The sequence below is a fragment of the Lissotriton vulgaris genome, chromosome 4_1 (genome assembly GCF_964263255.1).
Source record: "Lissotriton vulgaris chromosome 4_1, aLisVul1.2, whole genome shotgun sequence".
NCBI lineage: Eukaryota > Metazoa > Chordata > Amphibia > Caudata > Salamandridae > Lissotriton > Lissotriton vulgaris.
Window position 1 is genome coordinate 355011393 of NC_141691.1, and position 24021 is coordinate 355035413.

General features: G+C 45.6%; 1 protein-coding gene across 1 annotated transcript in view; it reads right to left on the minus strand.

The window, feature by feature from the left end:
* Positions 1–1526: 1526 nt before the first annotated feature.
* The window catches only part of LOC147718744 (UAP56-interacting factor-like), a 443554-nt gene continuing 421059 nt past the window's right edge, over positions 1527–24021 (minus strand). Inside the window, exon 9 of the mRNA XM_086918731.1 lies at positions 1527–2231. Within this exon, the coding sequence (XP_086774857.1) occupies positions 2136–2231 (96 nt within the window). The 3' untranslated portion in view covers positions 1527–2135. The remainder of the gene's footprint in view (positions 2232–24021) is intronic.

Here is a 24021-nt window from a genome sequence, read left to right on the forward strand (position 1 = left end):
CTCTTTCTGGGAGGACGTACTCGCTCATACCTTAGACGCCTTGGGCTCCCCATGCCAAAAGACACGCCACACTGGTAGCTAGGACTTACTACACGCACAGCCAAATGTAAACCCCTCAACAAGTTTATTGACCTTGCCCTATTTCTTGCCACACAGCACCTTGCTATGACTTGCAAGGCAGATCTTGCATCCACCATACAATTGTGGGTTTCAGATTTAAGTTCGGGATACTGGTAGAATGGGTCACACTGCATAAACATGGAGTGGGTCGGGGCAGGGCACGACCCTAGACTGCGAAAAATGTCACTTACGAACAGTGGGTAATTGGTACAGATGCTTATATATTCTGCAAGGTCAGGAGCCAAACAGTCTACATAAATGGATTTGGGTACTGCTGCTTGCAATGTCTGTAAACACCTGTGACTTGCTGTCTTCATGTTATATGACATTTATACAAATTCAACCATAAAATTACCAATAAAGAATTGTGACCTTTGTCAGCCTCTTGCTCATGATTGGTTGACTTTGTTGCCTATATTCTTGCCCTGCTCCTGAATATCCTTTCTATTCTAGTATCTGTCATTCCCAGGAGCATTTTGCTCATACATGTTCAAACTCGATGGTGCATCCTTTCACTGCTGACATCAGAAAATTTCCATTGCATGGGAAGGACTATTTTATTTTCCTCTTTCTATCAGATCTCCATCCTCCTTCCATCCAGCGTAGTCTTTTCCCATTTCCATTCTTTTTATTTTTAAGCTGTTTGCTATGGAACACTTTATCTGCTGACATTCAAATGTGCTATCAGTGAATGTGCATGCACGCAAAAATTGTAATCTTCAAATGGCATTCACTTTAACAAATCTCATTCAAAGATGGCTCCCACCACTGATATGTGCACATCTACAGGGAGAATATTTGAATTTGCTTTACTTAGACAAAACCTGTTCATTCAATGATGGCTCCCTGGATGCGCAAGCTTCAACCACAGCTCTCTTTCCAAGTGCACTTTTTGATAGTTTACAAGATGCAACTTAAGGACAGCCACCGCAGGTGCACATGCATACATGGAAACTATCTAGGACAGCAACACACACATGTAAAGACACTAGTTTTAGTAACCCGAGATTGTTGAAGATAGCTGTTGGGATTTCAGATATTGTTGCAAGATTTGCTCCTGCTTTCGAGCAAACAACCAGAGTGGTCTCGTGCGTGGCAGAAATGCATTTTCTGAATCCTCCAATTCAATCTCTTCATTGGTTTAAAATGAGCCATAGACTTTTAGTGTAGACTCATACCAGGGTTCGCCTGCAACACGAATCAGAATGAAATATCCCCTCAGAATTACAATCATTAATAGATTATGCACTTTTAACCCTTGAGCATGCCAATGCACAACATTGATGCCATTATTACACCCACTATTAGAGGGCATGATTCACTGTACATTTCCACTGTTGCTCTGATCCTTGACACAAAAACATTTTTAAATAATAAGAAAGGAAACACCAGAGCAACACTAAAAACAGTGGGAAACAATCTTGCAAATGCAACGTTTATTTGGCTATGTGTATTAACACTATTGTAAAATACGGTGTTTAGTACTGTACCAAAATTATGACTGTATATGTCTGTGTTAATGTCATAATTCAATCCTTCTTTATCCTGTAAGTTTATTGTTAACCAGTTCACAACTGAGAATCTGTTTTATGATTTTGTACAACACAATATTTGGAAAAATGATTCAACCAAATATAACTTGTTTTTATTTACAATTATAGCTTCAGTATCGCCATTTCTCAGTATTTAAATCAATGTGTTCACATGCTGGTACCCAGAAAGGCACATCTGAGGTACCATTCACCGTTTGGCTATCTGTTGGATTATTAAAATAATGTAATTCTGTTCAAGAATTTCAAAAACCACACATAGGCTATAACTTTTCTTCACATTTAAAACGTTCCTTACAACTGAACTTCGAAAAATCAATCATATTTCACTCAAACCATAAATGTATACAGATTTCAATCACAGCAGCTACACTTAAGCAAATTAAACACTGATATTTTCTAGAATGCAAACAAAAAATTTACAATGATATAGGTTTATAATTTATTTTATTTTGAACTTTATCCTTATACCAGAGTTACTGTTCGACCCTGGCGTGTCATGGTCGTAAACGGTCTTCTGGTCTTCAGGGTTGAAAATCGTTCATGAAGTGTATAGTTCGTCTGCAGAAAATGTAATGTAAATTGTTGTTACAGCAACATAAATGACCATTTATGGATTTCAGAATATAACAGTGGTAGCAAAAGTACCTTGACTTTGCATAGGATGAGATGGTGTAATTGAGAAAACTTCCAATTAAATAAACAATAAAACAAAACAAACGTAGTAACACCTTTTGGGCATAGTTCGCCTTCATATTATATTTATGTAACGGCAGTGAAAATAAATGTCGTCCATTAACTAATGTTATTTGAAGCTACTGCACTAGTAAACACATTCACACATTACTACAGTGCATAACAGCAAATAGAAAAATCCATGTATGTGAATGACTGCTCTGCTCCCATCCATGGTACCGCCAGAGAAAGACAAACCCCTTAAATAATCTAGTTATCTAACACACTTTAATACTACTACAATGTTGTGTGTGTGCCCATCAAAATCCAAGCTCAGCCAGCTGGATAAATAAACAAAATGATGGCAGCTGCATGGAGGGCAAGCTCATTTTTTGTGGAAGCACATAACTTCTGACCCTATCAAAATATGTACCTGGCACCCAACATGTAGTTGGCGCTAAATCCCCTCTTCAGTGTTGTTCACATAATTGCCTGCTGACAGCAGAACTGTCAAGCCAGACCATACAAACACTCCTATTCTGATCCTTAGAGGAGGGAAGAGAAAGGGCAATTAATTAATAGGAAGGAAGATAGAGCCCAATTCCCAAAGAAAAAATGTAAAAGTACGGGTGGGGGGGCCATACACATTTTTTACACTTCTAAAACAATTGTAACAGAATATATAAACTCACATCAGACACAGGTAAGTAGGCATACAAATGCACTTATTTAGCAACTTTTTTAAAGCTGCCTTATTTTTTCTTCGTGAATTTCATCCAGCGTACAATTATTGCGTGGAGAAAGCCCTTCCCCCACACCCAGTAGAAATCTTGGGGTAATCCTTTCCCTTTCCTATCCAGGAAGAGGGCTGGAGTAACTTTCTAACTATTTCCAAGATGGAAAATGTCTAATTTCGATTTACAAATGAAAACACAACCATTTCACACCCCATGCATGGGATTTTATTCTGTTTATTTATTTCTCCACACCTGTACTCCAGAAATCCACTTTAGTCAAACCATATAAGCCATTCAGGGATACTTTTGAGAATTACTAGTAGGCGCAAAGGGAAACATTTTCAGGCGTAAACATGTTTATGGCTAAAAACACCTTGGAGTATTGGGCACAGAGTATCCATCAAAATACATTTACCAAAGGTATTGATCCTTCTAATAGATACTGCTACATGAGATTCCTTATGTGACTCGAGCACTTGCTTTGACTACATTCCGCCAGGTGGGCAGGTCATGGGTCCATTTCTTTTTTTAAATGGAGGAGGGGGGGAGCAACGGCCACCCCTCCTAAGGCTCATTGAGCATCAGGGGCCAACACCTCCAGGGGGCTATAGAAAGAATAATGGATGGGGGACCACACAAACACCCCCAGGGACCACTTCTCCAGGGTTAAATAACACTTCATTGGGTGGGGGATCCGTGTATCCCCAGGGCCAAAGTTTATTAAATGGGAAAAATGGGAGAAAACGCCCCCCAGGGCCAGCTCCTGCTATGTCCGAGTGTGCCCACCCCTTGGACATAAATGTTTTATCTGACTTGGTGGGAGCTTCGACAGCTCAGGACATGTCAGAGCAAATACGAACTAAGCTCTTGTGAAACTGCACAAGCTTGCTGACCGCGCAGATTTAGTATTTTTCCCTGCTCGCTGTCAAGCAGGCAGGAAAACCGACAAAAGTATTGCTCTGACCGACAGGGAGTTGCAGGTTTGGCAGCTCCTTCTCTTTGAGAGCAATGCCATGTCCCTCAGGAGGTGGGGAGCTAGCTGGAACAGCTTGGGCTCCAACTGCAGTCTCAGGGGGAAAAGACGAGAAATATAAAGTATAAAGAGGCAGAATAAAGGTGAGAAATGATCATAAATATGAAAAATAAAGGTCTGAAACGAGCAGAAAGACAGAATAAAGGCCAGCAACAAGCAGAAAAAGGCAAAATACAGGTCAGGAACAAGCAGAAAGGCAAACTAAAGGTCCAAAGTCAGCAGAAAAAAAGCAGAAAACTAGGGGTGGGAAGTAAAAAACAAGTTCCTTTCCTGTACACTATGGTTCCCCAGTATTGCTATCTTTCATAGATTCACATGCTTAAATCTTCCCAGTCTTCATGGTGGGAGTCCCTTTGTACCTAAATAAGGAGCACTAAAAGGAGTAAATTGGAAAGCAATTGAATTTTTTAACCAATTCTCATTCTTATAAAAGACCCAAACTTCAGCCAATGTCGTATAAGGCCTGAAACCACAAGCCCCTACAGATAGTCCATACCTCAGATTGAGCACAAGTGTGAATAAGACTAGTGATCATGAGGTATAAAATGGCCAGCCTAAACGGGGAAGTGGGCAGGCCGCATGTTTATCTATGAAAGATATCAATATTGGAGAATCACAGGGTAAAGTTAATTAACTTGTTTTTTGCCAGTATTGAATCTTTCATAGAATCACATACTTGAACCAGGATAGCTAGCAGTACAAGATAACCTAAAGAAAGCGTTTGAGGCAAGCTATTATTCAAAAGTGAAGAAAAAAAACATGTAATCCATTGAGAAATCAATATGTCCGTACCATACATATATACAAATATATATAAACAAGTTTATACCTATAGTCTTATAACCATATAAATAGAGAATACGATAAATTAGTAAATAAAAAACAATCAAAAGAAATATTACACATATATATATATATATATATATATATATATAAATAATATATATATTTTTTTACACACAAGAGTCACCGCTGCACCACTCGTCCTGGGTGTAAGCCTCACGGTGGTGAGCCGCGATATTATTCTCCACAGCGGCACAATCGGACCAGCAAAACAGGCGCACTCGATGGTCAATAACGGCAAAAGTTTATTTTGGAAGTCCCCCCCCCCCCCCCGCCCCCCCTCACAGACGCGTTTCGGCGTAAAACGCCTTTCTCAATGACAGTTTCATAACGTTTAAAGTAAACTTAAGTACATATTATTGGTGCATGTGATCTCAACATTTCCACGAAATGCTAGAAATAGAAAAGGTGACTACACACAATTTGTGGCAGCCATCTTTAAAGTGCAGGGAAAAGGTGAAGTGATCAAAGAAAAATAATGAAACTATATATGATACAACAATTTGCGATTCTTGGGCAGTACATTTCATCATTCTTGTAGATGGTTGGAATATTTATGTAATAAAAAGACAATTTTTTTTTTTAAACTTTATTTTTGTCGCAGACAATGATAGCATATAACAGTTGCGCCGACAGCTACAAGAAAGCAACGACATTATGTCAAAGAACATACTTCTGTGTACACGGCCCATCAGCCCACAACCCGAAGGCCGGGCAGCGGTAGATGGTAGTATGTAAGCCAGGTCATGAACCTAGCCATGTAACTGCGCGGCAGGATATTCTGATCTGCTTTTCTTTTTCTTTAATACAGGTTACCCCCCAACTCCCCAAAGGAACCCCCCCCCCCAAAACTTCGGCATTCATGACTAAAACATGTGTATACAGGTCGTTCACCTCATTATGGCACTCCTATCGGCAGATAGAGCAGCGATCATTACGTAAATTAGGAATGAAACCTTGAGATACCAAAACACAATACCTCCCCGTTGTAACCTACATGTGCGTGTGCGGTCAGGCACTCCCCCAACTCACTGCCCTCCCCCACCCTCCCCACCGCCCTCATCCTCAGACCCTGTATCCCCAGGGGAGAACAACTCCACACTCGTACCATCTGAGTCTTCGGCTGCCTCTCCCACCACTCGCATCATTCTCCACGCAAGCAGGTCGTCCTGCAGCTTCACATCTCTACGCACGGTTTGCATGAAGGTTTCCTCCGCCAGGGACCATTCCCCCACATCCCTAAGCCACTGTGACATCTCTGGGGCCCTCTGTCCCATCCATGTGATGGCCACCCTCCTCCTTGCCAGTACTAACAGTAGTTGTAACATTTTGTAGGACAAATTACACTTCCTGGGCTTGGGGACTAAGGCTAACAAGCAGTGAAGGGGGGTCAGATCCATCCGGAGTTCAGTAACTTTACAGATGTGCGCCACCACCGACTGCCAGAAGGCATAAACCAACGGGCAGTCCCACGCCAGGTGAAGGAAGGAGGCACCCGGCGCGCCACACCTAGGGCAGTCATCGCGCTTGTCCGGGGCAATACGCTTCAAAGCAACCGGAGTCACATATGTTTGGTGTAAAAAGTTAAAGTGTGTCAGTTTGAACCGTGCATTGCATGACACCTTCCGGGTGAGGGTACCAATGCGTTTGCGCTGTGTCGGGCCCAAAGTAACCCCCAGGTCAGCCTCCCAGGCCGCCCACGCCGGTGGAACCGGTGGGGTGGAGTCCTGCCGCATGGCTGAGTACAATAGGGTTATCAGCCTCCTGCCCCTACCACAGGAAAGGATAATATTGAGGGTATGGGACACAGGGGGCGCATCAGGGAATTGCGGCCATGTATCCCGTGCCATTGCATGGAGGCCCCTGTAGTGTAGGAACTGCCCCTCACCGAGTCCGAACGTCTCCGTCGCCCGTTCGATAGATAGAAACGTGTCGTCCGGGTAGAGATCTGCCAACAGCTCGCACCCACCCGCTCTCCAGTCATGGAAAGGCATGTATACCTCCATGTCCACCACTGGGGTCATGATCCATATCGGCAGCTCCCTGTGAAAGGGGGCCCTCCGTAGGATTTTTTCCACAACGCGCTGCCAAATGGCTGCAGTGTGGCGCACTATGTACGGCAGCACCGCATCCGCGCCCCTGCCGCGCATCAGGGCCATCTGTACTGCTCTTTCATCCGCACTCCCCGCAAGGAGCCGTAGTTCCCAGGTGTCCGCATCCGCGAACCACCTGGCAGCTGGCAACAGCTGAGCTGCATAGTAGTAGAGGTCGAATCTCGGCGCCTCCAACCCCCCTTCCTCCCAGCTCCGGACAACAGTGTGTAAGGCAACTCTACTACGCCTGCCTGCCCAGAGTAAGGACATAAGGAGAGTATTAAGAGTGCGGAACATCAGCGGGGGGAAGTGGGCACAGAGAATTCTGCAACACATACAGCACCCGCGGCAGCATCACCATTTTCGCCACTGCCAGCCGTCCCATCAGGGAGAGAGGCAATGTGTTCCAGAATGTCACCGATTGTTGTAGGGAGTGCACTACCCTATCCGCATTGCGGGCCGGCAATTGTTCGTCCGACGACGCCACCTGTATCCCCAGATAGCGGAAGGCTTCCAGTTCCCACCGCAAACCCAGGTGGGGCAAGTCCCCGCGCGCGTCCACATTACATCCCGCTAGGGGGAAGATCAGGGACTTCCCTGCATTGATACGCAGGCCCGAAGCTGCGCCAAAACGGTCCAGTAGCCGTAGCAAAACCGGTAGCGCGTCCTGCGGAGATGTTAAGTAAAACAGAGCATCGTCTGCATACAGGGACACCGTGTGGACATTACTCCCCACTTTGATTCCCCATTGGGCCATTGTGGTACGGACCTCCACCGCCAATGGCTCAATTGCCAGGGCGAACAGGAGCGGCGAGAGGGGGCATCCCTGACGGGTGCCTCTCTCCAACGCCCAGTCCTCCGAGCGTGCAGCCCCAAGTTTGACTCTGGCTTGAGGCGCCCGATACAGTATCTGGATCCACTTGCGAAACACGGGCCCCAATCCCACCTGTTGAAGCACCTCTGATAGGTACCCCCAGCTAACGTATCAAATGCCTTGGCCAAGTCTATCGAAACCAGGACCTGGGGATCCTCTCTACCGCGCACCTCATGCATAACATGGGTTAATCGCCGCAGATTCATCGCGGTGTTGCGTCCGGGGATGAACCCACACTGGTCCTGGTGAACCAACTGGGCCATGTGCGGCGCCAACTGAGCGGCTAAGAGTTTAGTCAGGATCTTGACATCCGTGTTAATCATTGTGATAGGGCGGTATGCTGCGGGGTCATAACCATCACCACCCGGCTTTAGAAGCATGCAGATCTCACCCTGGTACATTGTGGGCGAAAGAGCTCCATCCTCCAGCGCTGCAAGGAAGACCTGGAGGAGGAGGGGGACGAGGACGTCTCCGAATGCGTGGTAGAACTCGGAAGGAAACCCGTCTCCTCCTGGGGATTTCGCCGTCGGTAGGCCGGCCATAGCCACCCGCACTTCGTGGAGGGTCAAAGCCCCATCTAATTCTTCCGCTGCTTCTCTCGGAAGGGCCGGAAGAGTCACTCCTCGGAGGTAAGGCTGATAGGATGCTTCCGTGACCAGCGGGTCTGCCGTATACACCTGCTGCAGGTGGGTTTTGAGAACCCGCAATATACCGGACTCCGAATGCACCATGACCCCATCAGGGCCCCTCAGGGCAAGTATCCGAACCGGGGCCGATTCTTTCTTCAAAATCCAGGCCAATAATCGGCCGGATTTGTCCCCCTCCCTGTGGAGACGCTGTCTAAATTGACCCAGCGTGTATCTGTCGAGGCGCGTAAGTATATCGTGTACTTGCTCCTGGGCTTCCCGCTCCAGGGCCAGTTCTGGTTCCCCCGGATTTGGTGAGGCCTGGCGCGTCCCCAGGGTGTCTTCAGCCTCCCGCAGTTCGCGGGTCAGCTGTCGGCGGACCCCATAAGTAAGAGCCATGCATTCACCCCGCACCACTGCCTTCAGAGCGTCCCATTTCGTCGACAGGGGCACGTCTTCCCCCTCCCAGTTCAGGTCGACGTAATTAGTGAGTGTAGTCTGCACATGATCTCTACCCAATGGGTCCTGCAGTAGGTCCGCAGGCATCCGCCATGTACGGGGGCGGCAAGGCTGGTCGACGTCCTGCGTAGCGCACAACACCGGGGTGTGGTCAGACAGGAAGCGGGCCAGATGGGTGACCTTTAGGGAATACGACGCGTCTATATTCGCGGCGAGGACCCCATCTAGTCTGCTATGGGTGTCGTGAGTAGGAGTGTAACAGGTGTACAGTTTCTGTGACGGGTGACTGACGCCACACATCTACTGCTCCCAAGTTCGCCATGACCTCGCGCAGTCTCGCCGTCATGCGAGGTTTCGTCCCCGCCCGGGGAGGATGCCTATCTAGGACCGGGTCCAAGACACAGTTAAAGTCTCCGAACCACAGGAGAGGGCTGTCCACGTCCGACACTAAGACGCCTTGCATTTGTGGGTAGAAGATCGCGTCGTCTACGTTAGGCGCATATGTATTAAGTAGTGTAAGGTCCCTGCCATTCAATTTCACCCTCAGCAGCAGGTACCTGCCCTCAATGTCCGCTTCCGCATACTGTACCGCGAGGGGGACCCCGGGTGCTACCCAGATCAAGACCCCACGCGCATATGTCGAAAAGGAAGAGTGAAAGACCTGACCCCGCCATTTTTTAGCTAGCTTTTGCGCCCCCTCCTCATTCAGATGCGTTCCTTGCAAACATGCAATCGAAATGCCATGCCTCCGAAGGAAGGACAGGACCCTATATCGTTTGGTACAAGTGCCCAACCCACGCACATTCCACGTTAAGAATTTGTATCCAATGTTTCCTGTAAGTGCCCCGCCGGGCCATGCAGTCTGCTGCCAAAATACCGCCTCCTAGGGGCCTGAACAGTGATACACATGATGCCTATACCAACATTCTTAAACAGTACCCCCCCACCCCCCCCCCAACATTGCAACATTTGCAGAACACTCCCCCCTCCCCCCACCCACGAGCAGGATAACGACAACAACCCAACCTGTCAACACACCCTTCCCCCGCTGGTGCCAGGACGTGCACAGCCTCCCCACACACCCCTCACAACACATCACACACCCACACAACAATGAACTGCACACATCCCCCCCACCCCCAGCCCCCCGCAAGACCCAATGCTCACATTGAGTACGCCCGGCTCCGGTCCAGCTGTAGTCGACCATACAGGACCAGGTCCGACAGTAGCACCCCTGCCTCCCAAATATCAATCAATTCCCACATTGCAAATCTACCGGCCCCCGTCTCCCCCCCACTATGCAAAGTCTGGTGGCTCCGGGTACAATGTCACTCCAGTGTCCACCTATACCCCTCTCCACCCCGGGAGCCACAGCAGCCATCCAAAGACAAAGTACATAGGGCTCCTACATCACCTCAGGGTGGGCCATTCACCTCCAGGGCCCCAGCTCCCCCAGTCTCCTGAATCACCAGGTCCGACGGTGCCATGTCTCTCACCGCCGCTGGTATCGTGTCCGGGACCAGGATTTCCGCAGGGTCCAGCGGATTTTGAGACTCCGCCCCGGCCCCCTGCAGCAAGGGTTCCAGGATCATTCCGCCATCAGCCCCAACCGTGATTCTAGGTTCCTCCGTGTGCTCCGACGTGGAGCGTCGTCTCCGTCCGCCCCGGGGCCTCCGCTGCCACTGGGGACAGCTCCCCCATGTCTCCTTGGACCCACCACGTCTCCCCCAACTTCCAGCCATTCCCAGACTTCCTCCGGGAATTCAAAGAAGTGTGCCTTGCCCTGAGCCAGCACCTTGAGTTTGGCGGGATACAGCAACATATATTGTAACTGCATCGCCCGGAGCTTCTGCTTAACCCCCAGAAAGGATTTCCTCATCTCCTGAACCTGATGGGTATAGTCTGGGTATATTGAAATCCGGCTATTTTCAATGGCCAGGTCCGGCTTTTCCCTCGCCGCTCGCAGGATGCAGTCTCGATCCCGATAATTCAATATCTTGGCAATCAGAGCTCGCGGCGGGGCCCCCGGTTGTGGCGGGGGAACCAGGGCTCGATGAGCTCTCTCGATGACAAACACTTCTGAGAGACCCTGCGGGCACAGCTTCGCTCTAATCCATGACTCCAGAAAGCGTTCAGGGTCTCCAGCCTCCAGTCTCTCCGGGACCCCTAGGACTCTAATGTTGCTGCGACGCGCCCTCCCTTCTGCGTCCTCAGCTCTCCGTTCCAAGGCACCAGTCGTCGCCGTAAGGTGTGTGACCGTCTTCCGGAGAGAGGCCACCTCCCCCTGCAGCTGCACGATATTGGCCTCCGCATCTGTGACTTTGTCCGCCACCTTACGGAGGTCTGTCCGCAGGAGGTTGACGTCGATGGAGACTGTTTCGATTTGCCTCTCCAACGCTGAGTGGGAGCCCTGAATAGCCTTTAGGAGTTCCGCACGGGAGGGCTCACCGGGGTCCCCCGGCTCCTCATCCTGGCCCGATTGGCGTGTAATCCTTTGGGGCGGCAGTCTTTGCGTGGTGTACTGGGTGATCGTATTGGCCTGTGACGAGCGGGACGCCCTGTCTTTACGCATCTTCGGAGTGATCCCAATGCGGGGATGGCCTGCCTGTAGAGGAGCAGCAAGCCCAACTCCGCCTCCCTCCAGTCGGTGGAAAGTTATGTGTGGAGTCACGCTCGAGCTCTCACCCTTGCACAGTCAGTCGGGCGTCCCCTCTCCCCCAACACTCCCGTCGCAGGCGAGTCCCAGGCACCGCAGGCACCGTCAGGAAGCGTCGTGCACCTGCAAGAGGAAATCCGGCAACCACACCCCACCAGCCGGGCGCCGCGATCTCGTCGAGGGTCCCTGTGGCCCCCAGTAGGTGCGGCGCTGTGTCCCTTCGTCCAGCCGGGCCCCACAGGAAGCAGGCCACTCTATTCTCCGCACCCGGCTTGTATGGGCGGAGTAGTTCGTATGCCCCAATCTCCCAGCCAGCAGCCAGGTAGGGGGGGGCCCTCAAGGCGCTCCACCCCGGCACCGCAAACAGGAGTCCAGTCAGTGCCCCTCGACCAATATTACCTCCGAGAGTCAATGGGGGGAATTTGGGAATTTGCTTTTGACAATGCTTGTTGATTTTAGGTCTATGTGTTTAGTCCTTGAGATTCATCTGCTAGATTGTGCGCTCTAGGAGGCAGGTAGGCCCGGGAGAACTGGGCCGGCCTTGCGTAGTCCGACAGGGGCTCAGTGTTTGTGCCTGCGCCGTCCGCGCCGCTCGTCTGCGCTCCTCTGGGCCCCCAGCCCGTTCTCACCTCACTGCCACGCAGTCTGCGCCGGGACCCAGACCTGCAGGTGCCGCCGGTCACTCACAGTCCCCACGGCCCAACGGCCGACTTCAAGATGGCGGCCCGGTGGGGGAGGGGCACGCTCCGGTCCTCGGCTCTCCCGCCGCTCCCCCGCTCCAGGACGGCAGACCTTCCCTCAGGTAGGTAGCGGCACAGCTGGGCAAGCGCACGCCAGGGCGCCCTCACGGATCCGGAGCCCCCTGACCGTCAATCGGTGCCCGCGGCCTGCTCCACCGGGGCCGAGACTTCTCCCGGGGCGTCCCTCGGTCCAGCGCCGCCTACTACGCCTCCGCTCACGGCGCCGTTCCCCGGGTCAGGGTCCAGACCCGGGACAAGCTCTTCGATCTCCCCACTGGCCCACCGTGGCACTCCAGGATATGGCCTCCTCCGGCCGACCAGGCCCAGACCACGGGCTCGCGTAGGTGTGGCGGCCGCTCCCGGATCACCGGGGCTTCTCCGCGGCCACTCCGCTACTCCCGCCAGCTGGAATTTGGCAAGGATGGTCCCCGCAGTTTCAGCGATATCTCCGGTCGATCAGGGCTGCTCACCGGAGCCTGGGCAGGATATAAAACAGGATTTACGGGTCCGCAGGACGGGAGCTGGCAGAGCTCACGTCCTGTCGGCCATGCTGCTTGGCCACGCCCTCCAAAAAGACAATTAATTGTAATAATTCCATCAACCAAACTCGACATGATATCGTACCCAGTTTGCACTTTACACAATTGAGCCCTGGATGGGCAATGAGCCTGCATATTTACATAGTGTGGCTAAAAACTATGCAAATTTCCTAATCCCAGAAATTGATATCATGTTAGGGTCCATTTTCTCTCTCTTGTGATAGATTGGAGAGCCCTCCATACAATTCTATTCACAGTAGAATGAATATAATCTACTTTACCAGAGACCTACACTCTAGGCAGGAAAATTCAAATGAAAAGGATTACAGCTAGGCAGTGATGAGAAAAAAGTGGCAGATGTTCAAAGGTATTAACCCAAGTGTACCCACATCTCTTCATCCCCATTATGTCCTCCCAGTGTCATGGTCTGGAGTTTAATGATATATTTGGATTCTAGTATCCACAGTTGTCTCAGTCTGTCCCCTCCCCTTTCTCTCTATAGGGGACTTGGTCCAGACTGAAAAAGCTCAATAGATCCCTATTGCTTTTATGGCACTTCTCGAAGTGGCGAGGGATGGGATAGTTCACATCCTTGTTATTAATCGCTCACATGTGCTCGAGAATGCACTTTTTTACAGGATGAATTGTGCTGCCGATATCGCTTGTTACAAGGGCATATCAGGCAGTACACTGTATATTCTGAATTACAGTTCAGTAGTAAGTTGATTTTTCAAAGACTTTTGGGATCATGGACGTCAGTTCTATATGCAGTGACCCTTTTACTAAACTTGCAGGCTTTGCAGCGCATACAAGGATAGAACCCAAGGACAGGATCCTTCCTAATCGGTGTCATCTGAAAATGGCTATGTACCAGATGGTCGCCTACAGATTTCCCATGCCTGTAGGTGATCATGGGTCTAGCTGGTAGACTGCCCCTTAGGACTTGATCTGTCTGTAAGATCCTCCAATTTTTTCGAATGATTTGCATGATCCGAGTGGTTTGCAGTTAAACTGCGTAATCATTCGGATTGGTTCTCTTTTCCTGTTACTTGATTCTGTTTCTGTGTTAACCATAGCGCTTTTGCTCACTAGAAGAACCTTTCTCTGGATTTTTTCTACTTTGCTTTCCACTGTCTTAAGACTATTAATAGAGTAACCTCTAGCTACAAAGCGGTCTAGTGCTTCTTTTTTAGCCTGGTGTTATTCTCTATCCAGGGTACAATTGCGCAGTAGTTCTCCATAAGGTATATTGGAGATTAGGCTTTTGGGGTGGTGGCTCTCTGCGTGTAGGGTCGCGTTGCCTGAAGTAGGTTTGCAATAAAGTTTAGTAAGCAGTCTGCCATTGTCGACGTATACTGTTAAGTCTAGATAGCAGACTGTCTCCCTACTAATGTTAGCTGTGAAAAACAGATTGAGGTCAATTTTATTTAGGCGATTGATATACTCCTCAGCCGAGGAGCAATCACCTCGCCAAATGACAAAAAGATCGTCGATGTATCTTGCCCAGAGTACCATCCTGTCCACCCATGGTTCGTTACCCCCTGCCCAGGCCACGTGCTTCTCCCACCAGCCAACTAATAGATTCGCGTAGCTGGGGGAGAAGCACGTGCCCATCGCAGTCCCCCTTTCTTGCCTGTACAGTTGCCCTGCAAAGATAAAAATGTTATGTTCTAGGCAGAATTTGGTCATGTTGACTAACATTGCACTGTGTTCTCTATATTTGAGCGGTCTCTTTCCTAGGAACCATTGGATAGCATCTAGTCCCTGTGTATGATGAATGGACGTATAGAGACTCTTAATGTCCAATGTTATTAGCAACATATCCGGCTCCATAGTGATGCCCTCTATGAGTTGTAAAAAGTCTTGAGAGTCCTGGACATACGACGCTAAATCTCTTACCATAGGAGACAAAAATAGGTCTATATAGATGGAACAGTTCTCCAGGAGACTCTGGATTGAAGCCACAATTGGTCTCCCAGGGGGATTGACTAAGTCTTTGTGTACGTTTTGCAAATGATAAAAGGTGGGCAGTGTTGGATTTTCACAGTACAGGAAGAGAAATTCTTCGTGATCGATTATGCCAGCAGTTTCCCATTGTTTGAGAAGTAAGTGGAAAGTGTGGATACAATCCTGATATTCTGTTCTGCAAATGGTGGTATAGCAGTCTTGATCCTGTAGTTGTCTGAGCGCTTCCTTCAAATAATGTTCTTTTTCCAAAATGACAATATTTCCGCCTTTATCTGAAGGCTTAAAAATCACACTTTTGTCATTTTTGAGATCTTGTAGTAGGTCCCAATCTTTTTTTGAGATTGTATTGGTTTCTCCTAGGGATCCTATCTGTCACCAATTTTTTAAGATCTACTATGAGCGCTTTGCTAAAGACATCTATTGCATCATGCTGAGTTTTTGGTATTGTCCTTTATTTCAACTTTAGACGGCTATTACCCCCACACTGGGTAATATTTATTCCTCTAAGATGTTGTTTTACAAGTTCCTGTGTATTCATTCCTCTAGTTTCTTCCTCCTCTTCATCTTGGAGTCTTAATAGTGCTCCTAGTGTGTTCAAATCATTGCTTGCTATCACATTAGAGTCCTCCACCCTTGCTCCCTCATTGTTGGCATTCCTGTTGGGATGAAGCAAGTGGATTTTTTGTACTTTTAATTTTCGAATGTACTTAACCCCTTCCATGCTCATGATGAGCTCAGCTCGTCATGAGGCAAAGTGGAGCTGTGCGGATGACGAGCTGAGCTCGTCATGAACAATGGAATTCAATCAATCAGCACAGGAGGGGAAAACCATTAGCAGCCAAGGTGTTAAACAAGTATATTCTGATCTGGGTATAATCACGTTCCATAGTTGGGCAAAAGGTAAGTCCATATTGAAGTACTCTAATTTAGTCTGCATTTAGGGATCTTTTTGAGAGATTGATGGTCATGTTGTTTTCTTCAGTTACCACTTGCCTCCGACCCAGACTGCGTGTGACTCGCTGAGATATTTCTTCGCCCCCGTCTTTTTTGTCCCCTCCTTGTTTTATGGTTTTTCCTTTGTATTGTTGTGGGGGGGGGGGGGGGTGTTCTTGTGCCGGTCTTTGATTGGTTTCACGCATAAGTTTGTATTCCCGAAAATAACTCTGTTCATTAGTTCCTGATGTTCCGTCTATATCCCCAGATTGTTCATTTTCTGAGTTTTTCACCTCTGATTCCAAGGTGTCTCGAGAGGCAGTTGTCGTGTTTCCTTGTGATGCCATCTTCTTTCGTGGAGCGTTATATTTACATGCGAAAGACAGCACTCTTCCAGAGACATAGTCTTGTTCGTCCCTCTGAAATTTAGACTGTTTTCTTTTTCTAATAACCATTTCATAATCCTTTTGAGTTGTTTCATCATGTTGGCTCTTAGATAGTCACTTTGTTTCTTGTCTTTTTCCTTCGAAATCTGATCTTCTATTTTCTTGATTTCCAGGAGCAATCTCTCGATCTTACCAAGCGTACTTAATTAGGATTTTCACCATTCCCATGGCTTAAGTTGTTGTATACTCTTCCCTGTCTTTGAGCAAATTGGGATCCGGGCTCTCATATGAGGGTACTGTAAAAATTTTAAGTCCCCTAAGAATGCGTTCCACATCCAGATATTTCTGTAAGGAGGTCCCCTCCAACCATTTCCTGATTTTTTTCCCGGTGTCTTCTCCAAAGTTTGATATAATATTTTCAGGTTACTGCTCGGAATTGGGTTGGAGTTCTTACTTGTTGTAGCTTTCTGTGCTCCACCCTCATAGGGTTTAAATATATCTGTTGCTGCCTCTTTTCATTCAGCCACACGCGACATGGCTCAAAGCACTCGAATAGTCAATTGCACATGAGAAGAATAAAGCGGAAGATGGGGGGGGGGGGGTTGGGACTTAAAATGGATGTCAACGTATGGCAAAAACCTTCAGGACTGCCGCGGGTGATAAGAGGCTCGCAAAAATATGCATGGGGACGTCGTCACTCACCCGTTTGTCGGTGTGTACCAAGGCTCGTATCTACTCCTACTCCACCTTCGACACAGTCAGAGGGACATTGCCGGTACTCCTCGGTGAGCGATCAGCGTCTCCCAATGTTAATATCCAATGCGGGCGGCGTAGATCTCCGATCGCGTATTCTTTAAGTTAAGCAGCGGGTCCGGCGGCCATAATATTTTTACACACAGGAGTCACCGCCGCCAAACCACTCGTCCTGGGTGCAAGCCTCGCACTGGTGAGCCGCGATATTATTCTCCACATTGGCACAATCGGACCAGCATAACAAGCGCACTCGTCGGTCAATAACGGCCAAAGTTTATTTTGGAAGTATCCCCCCCCTCATGCTTACAGACTAGTTTCGGCGTAAAACGCCTTTCTCAATGTCAGTTTCATAAAGTTTAAAGTAAACTTAAGTACATATTATTGGTGCCTTTAAATAAGGGGATTTCGCCCACTAATGCGAGCATCACGGTTCATATACAAAGGAAGGAAGCCTTTGCGAATAGGAAGCCCTTTAAATATGATGTTTACTGTTTTTGTGTAAATATCGTCAGGTCCTTGCCAGGGAACTAATCTTTCTTCCCAAATACACACCCATGCCTTATAGTCTTTTCTCACTTTTGACCATCTCAACACCCGGCAAGGGAAAGTTAATTGGCTGCACCTGCTAGAATTAAAAAGACGCGCGTACTCTCCCGTGTTTCATTTCATCCTTGAAACACGTTTAGAATAGATGACCGCCTCCACGCGCTACGATCAGAGAGACTACCGGTATGTAAACGCGATCGGTAATTAATCACATTGCTCGCTCAGAATAAGCGCTTAGGGGTTGGTTACTAACAATGTCTTAACTATCTTGGGTCGTAGGTGAAACCCTGATACTTACACCCTCGGCGTTTGTCAATATCGAGGCAACGTCCTAGAAGCAAACCAAGAACAATTCGGTTCATAAGGTATGCCAATAATTGCTTTATTTTTTATAGGGATAAATGGGTGTTCTCGTTCTAAAGGAACATCGTAATAAGACCTTTGTTCCTTTTCAGTCTAGTGCTGATTTTTTTACGCAAGACTGAGCCGAATAATTCCATAACCAAATTTAATCAAATCGACTCCAAAAGCATTCATCAGCCGCTGTCTAAAGAACAAATCAATAGTGATTCATACAATTAGGTAAGATTAGCCCCAACCTTGCTTGCATGGTATCTTTATCTATTTACACAGAAAATATTAAACCATGTGCTCTATGTATATTTCTGGCGCAGGTGCTGTCTCTAAATCTTAAGGCCACTTTTTACTCGTCATATCCCGTGGAGGCGATGCAACATTGTTTTTAATAACAGGTAAATTAGACGCTTATACTAGGCAATGTGCACAAATTGAGGGATAGTAAAGTAGCATGTTATCCTTAGATTATTTCCCCTTTTGTATATCCCTCACAGGTTTATTCAATTACCAGGCATTGAATCAAAGAATGGAATATAATTCGATATCAGCTACATACAAGAATTAAAATACTGTTGAGATTAGGTACGTTATTTCCCGGACACAGTTTTGCATTTTCTATACTACTATATAAATATAGAGATTTAACATGAATCCTTTTGTTTTAACAATAAACATTGCAGAAATTCCGTCGCCAATGCTATATGATTCCTCTAATCGCAAAAGATCTGAATAGAGCACATACATATCGGTTCCACAAGCTGATTTCAGCTGTAGGTAAGCAAAACAAGTCCTAAATGACCTTGACTTTAGTTTTCAGGCATTAATGCATCATGTAGACAGCAAATAAATAGAACCATGAAAACCTTTTTTTGAATCAATAGGATCTGACTCTTCATGTATAAGTAATAACCTATAAATGAAAGAATAGGACCTTAAAGACATAAATATCATCTCATCACAATTTCTACCTTTATTTTGTTTTCACTATCATATTTCCTTCATTTTTTCCAGCTATTTAATATATAATTCCTTCTTGAACGATTTCCAAATTATATAAGTTTCATGTCATAAGGTAGAAAGCAGAAGATGCATGTCTAATGCCTGTTCAACTACATACAATGTAGTGTCTTATTTATCTTTGGTTAGTAAGGCATAATCATCACTGTATTCTTAAATTATGCGGTTTTCTTGCAAACAAAAAGACCTTGTTCATATTCAATGTGTTTGTTGGAAGTATGAATTTACTGATTTGTAATATAAGCTCTCTATGTATTTTATAATTCTGGCTCTCAATAATGGTGTATTTGGATCATCTACAAGGTCAAGCAGAATTGTGGGTACTGTAATAATGTATTTATGTAGTCATTATATTCCTTTATCATTGGATAATATTGTCCACTGACAGTATGAATTATGTGAGCTACAGCAGAGGCTACCATTGATTCCTGCTCGTATCTTCTGAGCATACATATTGCCTTAAATAACAGGACAAAAATCTGTTTTCGTGTAGTTTCCTTTGTTTTAACCACAAGTACGTATATTATACTAAATAGGTGAATGTGAACTTTTAAAGATTTAAATGTAGTTACAAATGTGTTTAATGTGGTACTAAAATATGTTTCTATTTTTAGAAAGTTGTCTTCTGTCTTGAGAAAGGCGCTGGCCGCCGAAACGCGTCGACACACAACTTGACACACCACCTTTTTCCATTTTTTTATTGTGATTTATACTTTCGAAATGTATTTTTATTGTGTTCTCTGAAATATGCATTTTTATATTGTCTCACTTAATAATAAATGTATTTAGTATAAAAAAGTACAAACTCTTTTTTGGAAACTGTCCTTTTCTATTTTTTTGTCCTGTGACCATTGTGTAGGCAATCTAAGACTTCCGCCTAGGTTGTTTTTTCCACTATGTATTTTCCCTGACCTAGGGGTGCATGTTTCTATTTGCGTATACAGGGAGCCCTTGTTTGATACAAGTGTCTTAATGATAACTATATAATGAAGAACTGGAAAAATAACTTTAAAAAATAAATAGTATAAACAAATTGTGAAGTTGCCTCCAAAAGACGTACGATTGGTAATCTGCAAAACAAAAAAGAAAATTAGAGTTTAGAATTATGTAGATGTGACTAAATGAGCTGAAGCATTACAAGTCAAGGTAACACTCCGATTTTAAGTGTGCATCGTGCCTGGTACATTTCACTTCTGTTATATTGCCGCGTTCAAGTGGAGTCTATATGGAAGTGGGTACTGCGTCACTGACACAAAAGTTGCACAACGGGATTGTAAATATGGCGGCCTATTTCTAATGCATTGTAATGAATGCCATGTAATGGTATTTTAGATCTAGGCCTCGGTGCTTACCGTCGTATAAACACTGCGGCCAGTGGAATTCAAATCTTGAAGACTTCTTTGCTTTTACATGTGAAAGCAGACAGCATTTTCTATACCTTTAAAAGAGAAATGATGTCACAGAGTGAGAAAGAGAGAGAGAAAACAACATTAAAACTATCTCAGAGTGTGGAGTTGAGATTTTTTCTTGAAAAGTTAGACGTAGATTTACAAGCTGCTTGCGTCACTTTTTCCATGTTAAAAGTGACACGATAGTGGCGTAATAAGCTTGTAGATCTGTTTGTCAGACTGTTGTAACCTACCTGTTGTCACTGCTTGGAGGTAATTATACATTTCAACACAGTGAAGTTGGTGCACACTACTCACTGTCATTTCACAAATGAAGGTAACACTGTAGTTTTACATGTGCTAGTACATTTCAGTTCTGTTATAGTGCTGCGATCAAGTGGTGTCTATATGGAAGTGCCTACTACGTCACTGACACAAAAGTGGCAGAACAAAATTGTAAATACGCCGACTTATTCCTAACGCATTGCAATGGAGGGATTGTATATCTAAGCCGCTGTGCTTACCTTGTATAAACACTGCGGCCACCAGAGTTCACAACTTTTATTCAACTGTGCTTCTACACATCAAAGCAGACAGTATTTCCTATAAGTTTAAAAGAGAAAGCGAAATGATGTCACAGAGAGTGAGAGAGAAAACATTAAAACTGTATCGCAGAGTTTGGAGTAGAGATTTTTTCTTGAAAAGTAAGACGTAGATTTACAAGCTCCTTGCGTCACTTTTCCCATGTTAAAAGTGACAGAAAAGTAGCGTAATAAGCTTGTAGATCTGTTTGTCAGACTGTTGTAACCTGTTGACACTGCTCGGAGGTAATTATACATTTCAACACAGTGAAGCTGGTGCGCACTACTCTCTGTCTCCTTTCACAAATGAAGTTAACACTATAGTTTTACGTGTGCAGTGTGTGCTAGTACATTTCAGTTCTGCTATAGTGCTGCGATCAAGTGGTGTCTATATGGGAGTGCCTACTGCGTTACCGATACAAAAGTGGCAGCACGGGATTGTAAATACGCAGACTTTTCTAATGCATTGCAATGGAGGGATTGTATATCTAGGCCGCTGTGCTTACCTTGTATAAACACTGTGGCCACCAGAGTTCACAACTTGTATTCAACTGTGCTTCTACACGTCAAAGCAGACAACATTTTCTATAAGTTTAAAAGAGAAAGAGAAATGATGTCCCAGAGAGAGAGAGAGAAAGAGAAAACAACATTAAAACTGTCTCGCAGAGTCTGGAGTTGAGGTTTTTTCTTGAAAAGTCAGACGTAGATTTACAAGCTGCTTGAGTCACTTTTCCCATGTTAAAAGTGACACAAATGTGGCGTAATAAGCTTGTAGATCTGTTTGTCAGACTGTTGTAACCTATGCGTTGTCACTGCTCTGAGCTAATTTAACCTTTTAGACAGTGAAGCTGGTGAACACTACCCACTCACTCCTTTCACAGTTAATTTGTTGTTGTTTCGGAAACAAAATTGTTTGTCACCTAGTGCCATTGGCGTGATTGAAACATGGTGCTCTACGTGTGGAAGAACCCTTCACTGTAATGAAGAGTTACTCCTATCAATTCAGATAAGGTTGTATACAGCAGAGTGGAGATAGCAGTGTCCAAATCTTTAAAAAAGAAAGAGAAATGATGTGAGAGTGTAAGAAAAATAAAGGGAAAAAAGGATTTTAAAACGTGGGAGACACACACACGACAGGGGAGGGGTACGGGAAGCCAGAGGCGCAACCAGTCAAAAATAACTGGGGTGGGGGGCTAGAAAACATTTGGGGTCGGGGCTTTAGTTCAAGCAAAAAGAAGAGTGGAGCTGCAGGGGCTGTAAGCGGGGGGGATTATCAAAGCCTCATTAACAAGCAAAATGTCTTTAAAAGACCTGTCACGTACTCTTAGAGTGTGTGTGGGCCCAGGAAGCTAGGTCATCCTTGCTGAAGCCCAGTTAGCCCAATGTTTTTTTTGCGCCTGCTGCATACTACATATTCTCTCCTTTGACAGATAACTTGTCTTTGTTTCAGAAACAAGCTTATTTGCTCACCTTGTGCTATTGCTGTTGTCAGTGTTACATAATCCATCCTGAAGCTGTACATCTAAAAGATATTAAAAGATGTTAGGATTGGTTATTCTTGCTATATTAATTTGGAGTTAGATAATATCGTGCTTTTATAGACGTTTATCGGATTTCTATGAACTGTTTGTATTGTGAATATATTTAGGATATTTCAGCGATTATAAAAACGTTACTGCTATTGGGGAAAAAAATTAAACATAAATTAATACATTATGTAGCAGTGCGTTCGTCTAAAATACAAAGTCGCATTTTTGTATGTAGTCAGCTACAACCCTTTGACTCCTTGCGATCCATACTCAAGTCTCATTGCTCACCTTTTTGTGGAAAAGACACCTTCATGAGGTAGTTCCGATCTCCAACAAAGAAGTCTCATATATGGTGCAGAGTCTTGATATCTCTATGGCTAACGATATATTTGTGCTCCCATCATCATCGCAGGTTCTTCACCCGCTCAGTGCTTCGGGCACCACTAACTCCGTGACCAAAGAGGCCACACATGTGGTAGTGGGCCCCTTGTTCGGTGCATTGGGAACAACTCTAAAATGGTGTAGAACACGTGAGCCCAGTCTTTTTATACATAGGGTCACGTGTGTAGTGACGGATGAGCTGGATAGGTGTGTTGAGGGTGTATACCAGCCATGAGAGAGAGTGTGTCGATCTGACAACTATACCTGCAAGTAATAAATTACTACAATGGAAATTTGGGCTTTGTACTGTTGTGTTTTTCTGGTAGCGTAACCACAGTAGGCTGTACTAACGTATTCAGTCTCGATTAATTTACCACCTCCCCCAGGGGCTTTTAAATGTTGGGAGAGGGGTCAATAATTGTGTTGACTTTTCTTCTTTAGTGTGCAGTGCTATATTGTTTTATAAAATGTATAAGTCTTCAATCTATCTTTACTCTTACGATATACGTGTGATATTTCCGTAATTGATTTTAAAAGGTAATATATGCTTTATTACAGTTTAAAAAAACTATTTTATGATTATCCCAGATAATATGTACATTAAATACATAAATATATGCTTTTGAATAATTAGAATCTTACGTGGAGTACGTGTATGGGACGCCATATTTGGCGTCACACACAATATATATTTTTTTCATTAAAAAGACGCAGGGCACGCGTTTTGGGTGAAAAAGAAAAAAAAATCGTGAACCCAGCTTTGTTGTTAATTAGCCTCCGGGGGGTTAAATCTCTGGGGCTATTTGTTTTTTTATAATGGGGGGGCCTAAAGTACCTTCCCTGAGCGAGGATCGCTACCCCCCGGATGTTTAACTATATGTAAGCGGGGGGACTCATGGACCCCCGGAGTTCCGGGGAACGCTTTCTCCTCCACTCGATTCCCTCCCCCCTCCCCCACCCCCAGGGCCTTTTTTTATAAAAAAAAAACTGTGCAAAGGTGTTGCAAATGTGGTATTTTGGTTTCGTTTCTGTCTTGTAGAGGATCCAAGGGAAATATAAAAATGTTTTATAGAGCCACTACCTTTCTGCCAGTTACCATAATAACAGTTCCACAATATGTTGGTAATTGAAATACTTACTCTGCTGGAGATTTATATTTATTTTTTTCATAAGAACCGTTTGTGGAAATGTTTTATTAAGGATTCGTTCCTGTTAGGGTAACGTGCTCCAAGCGGGA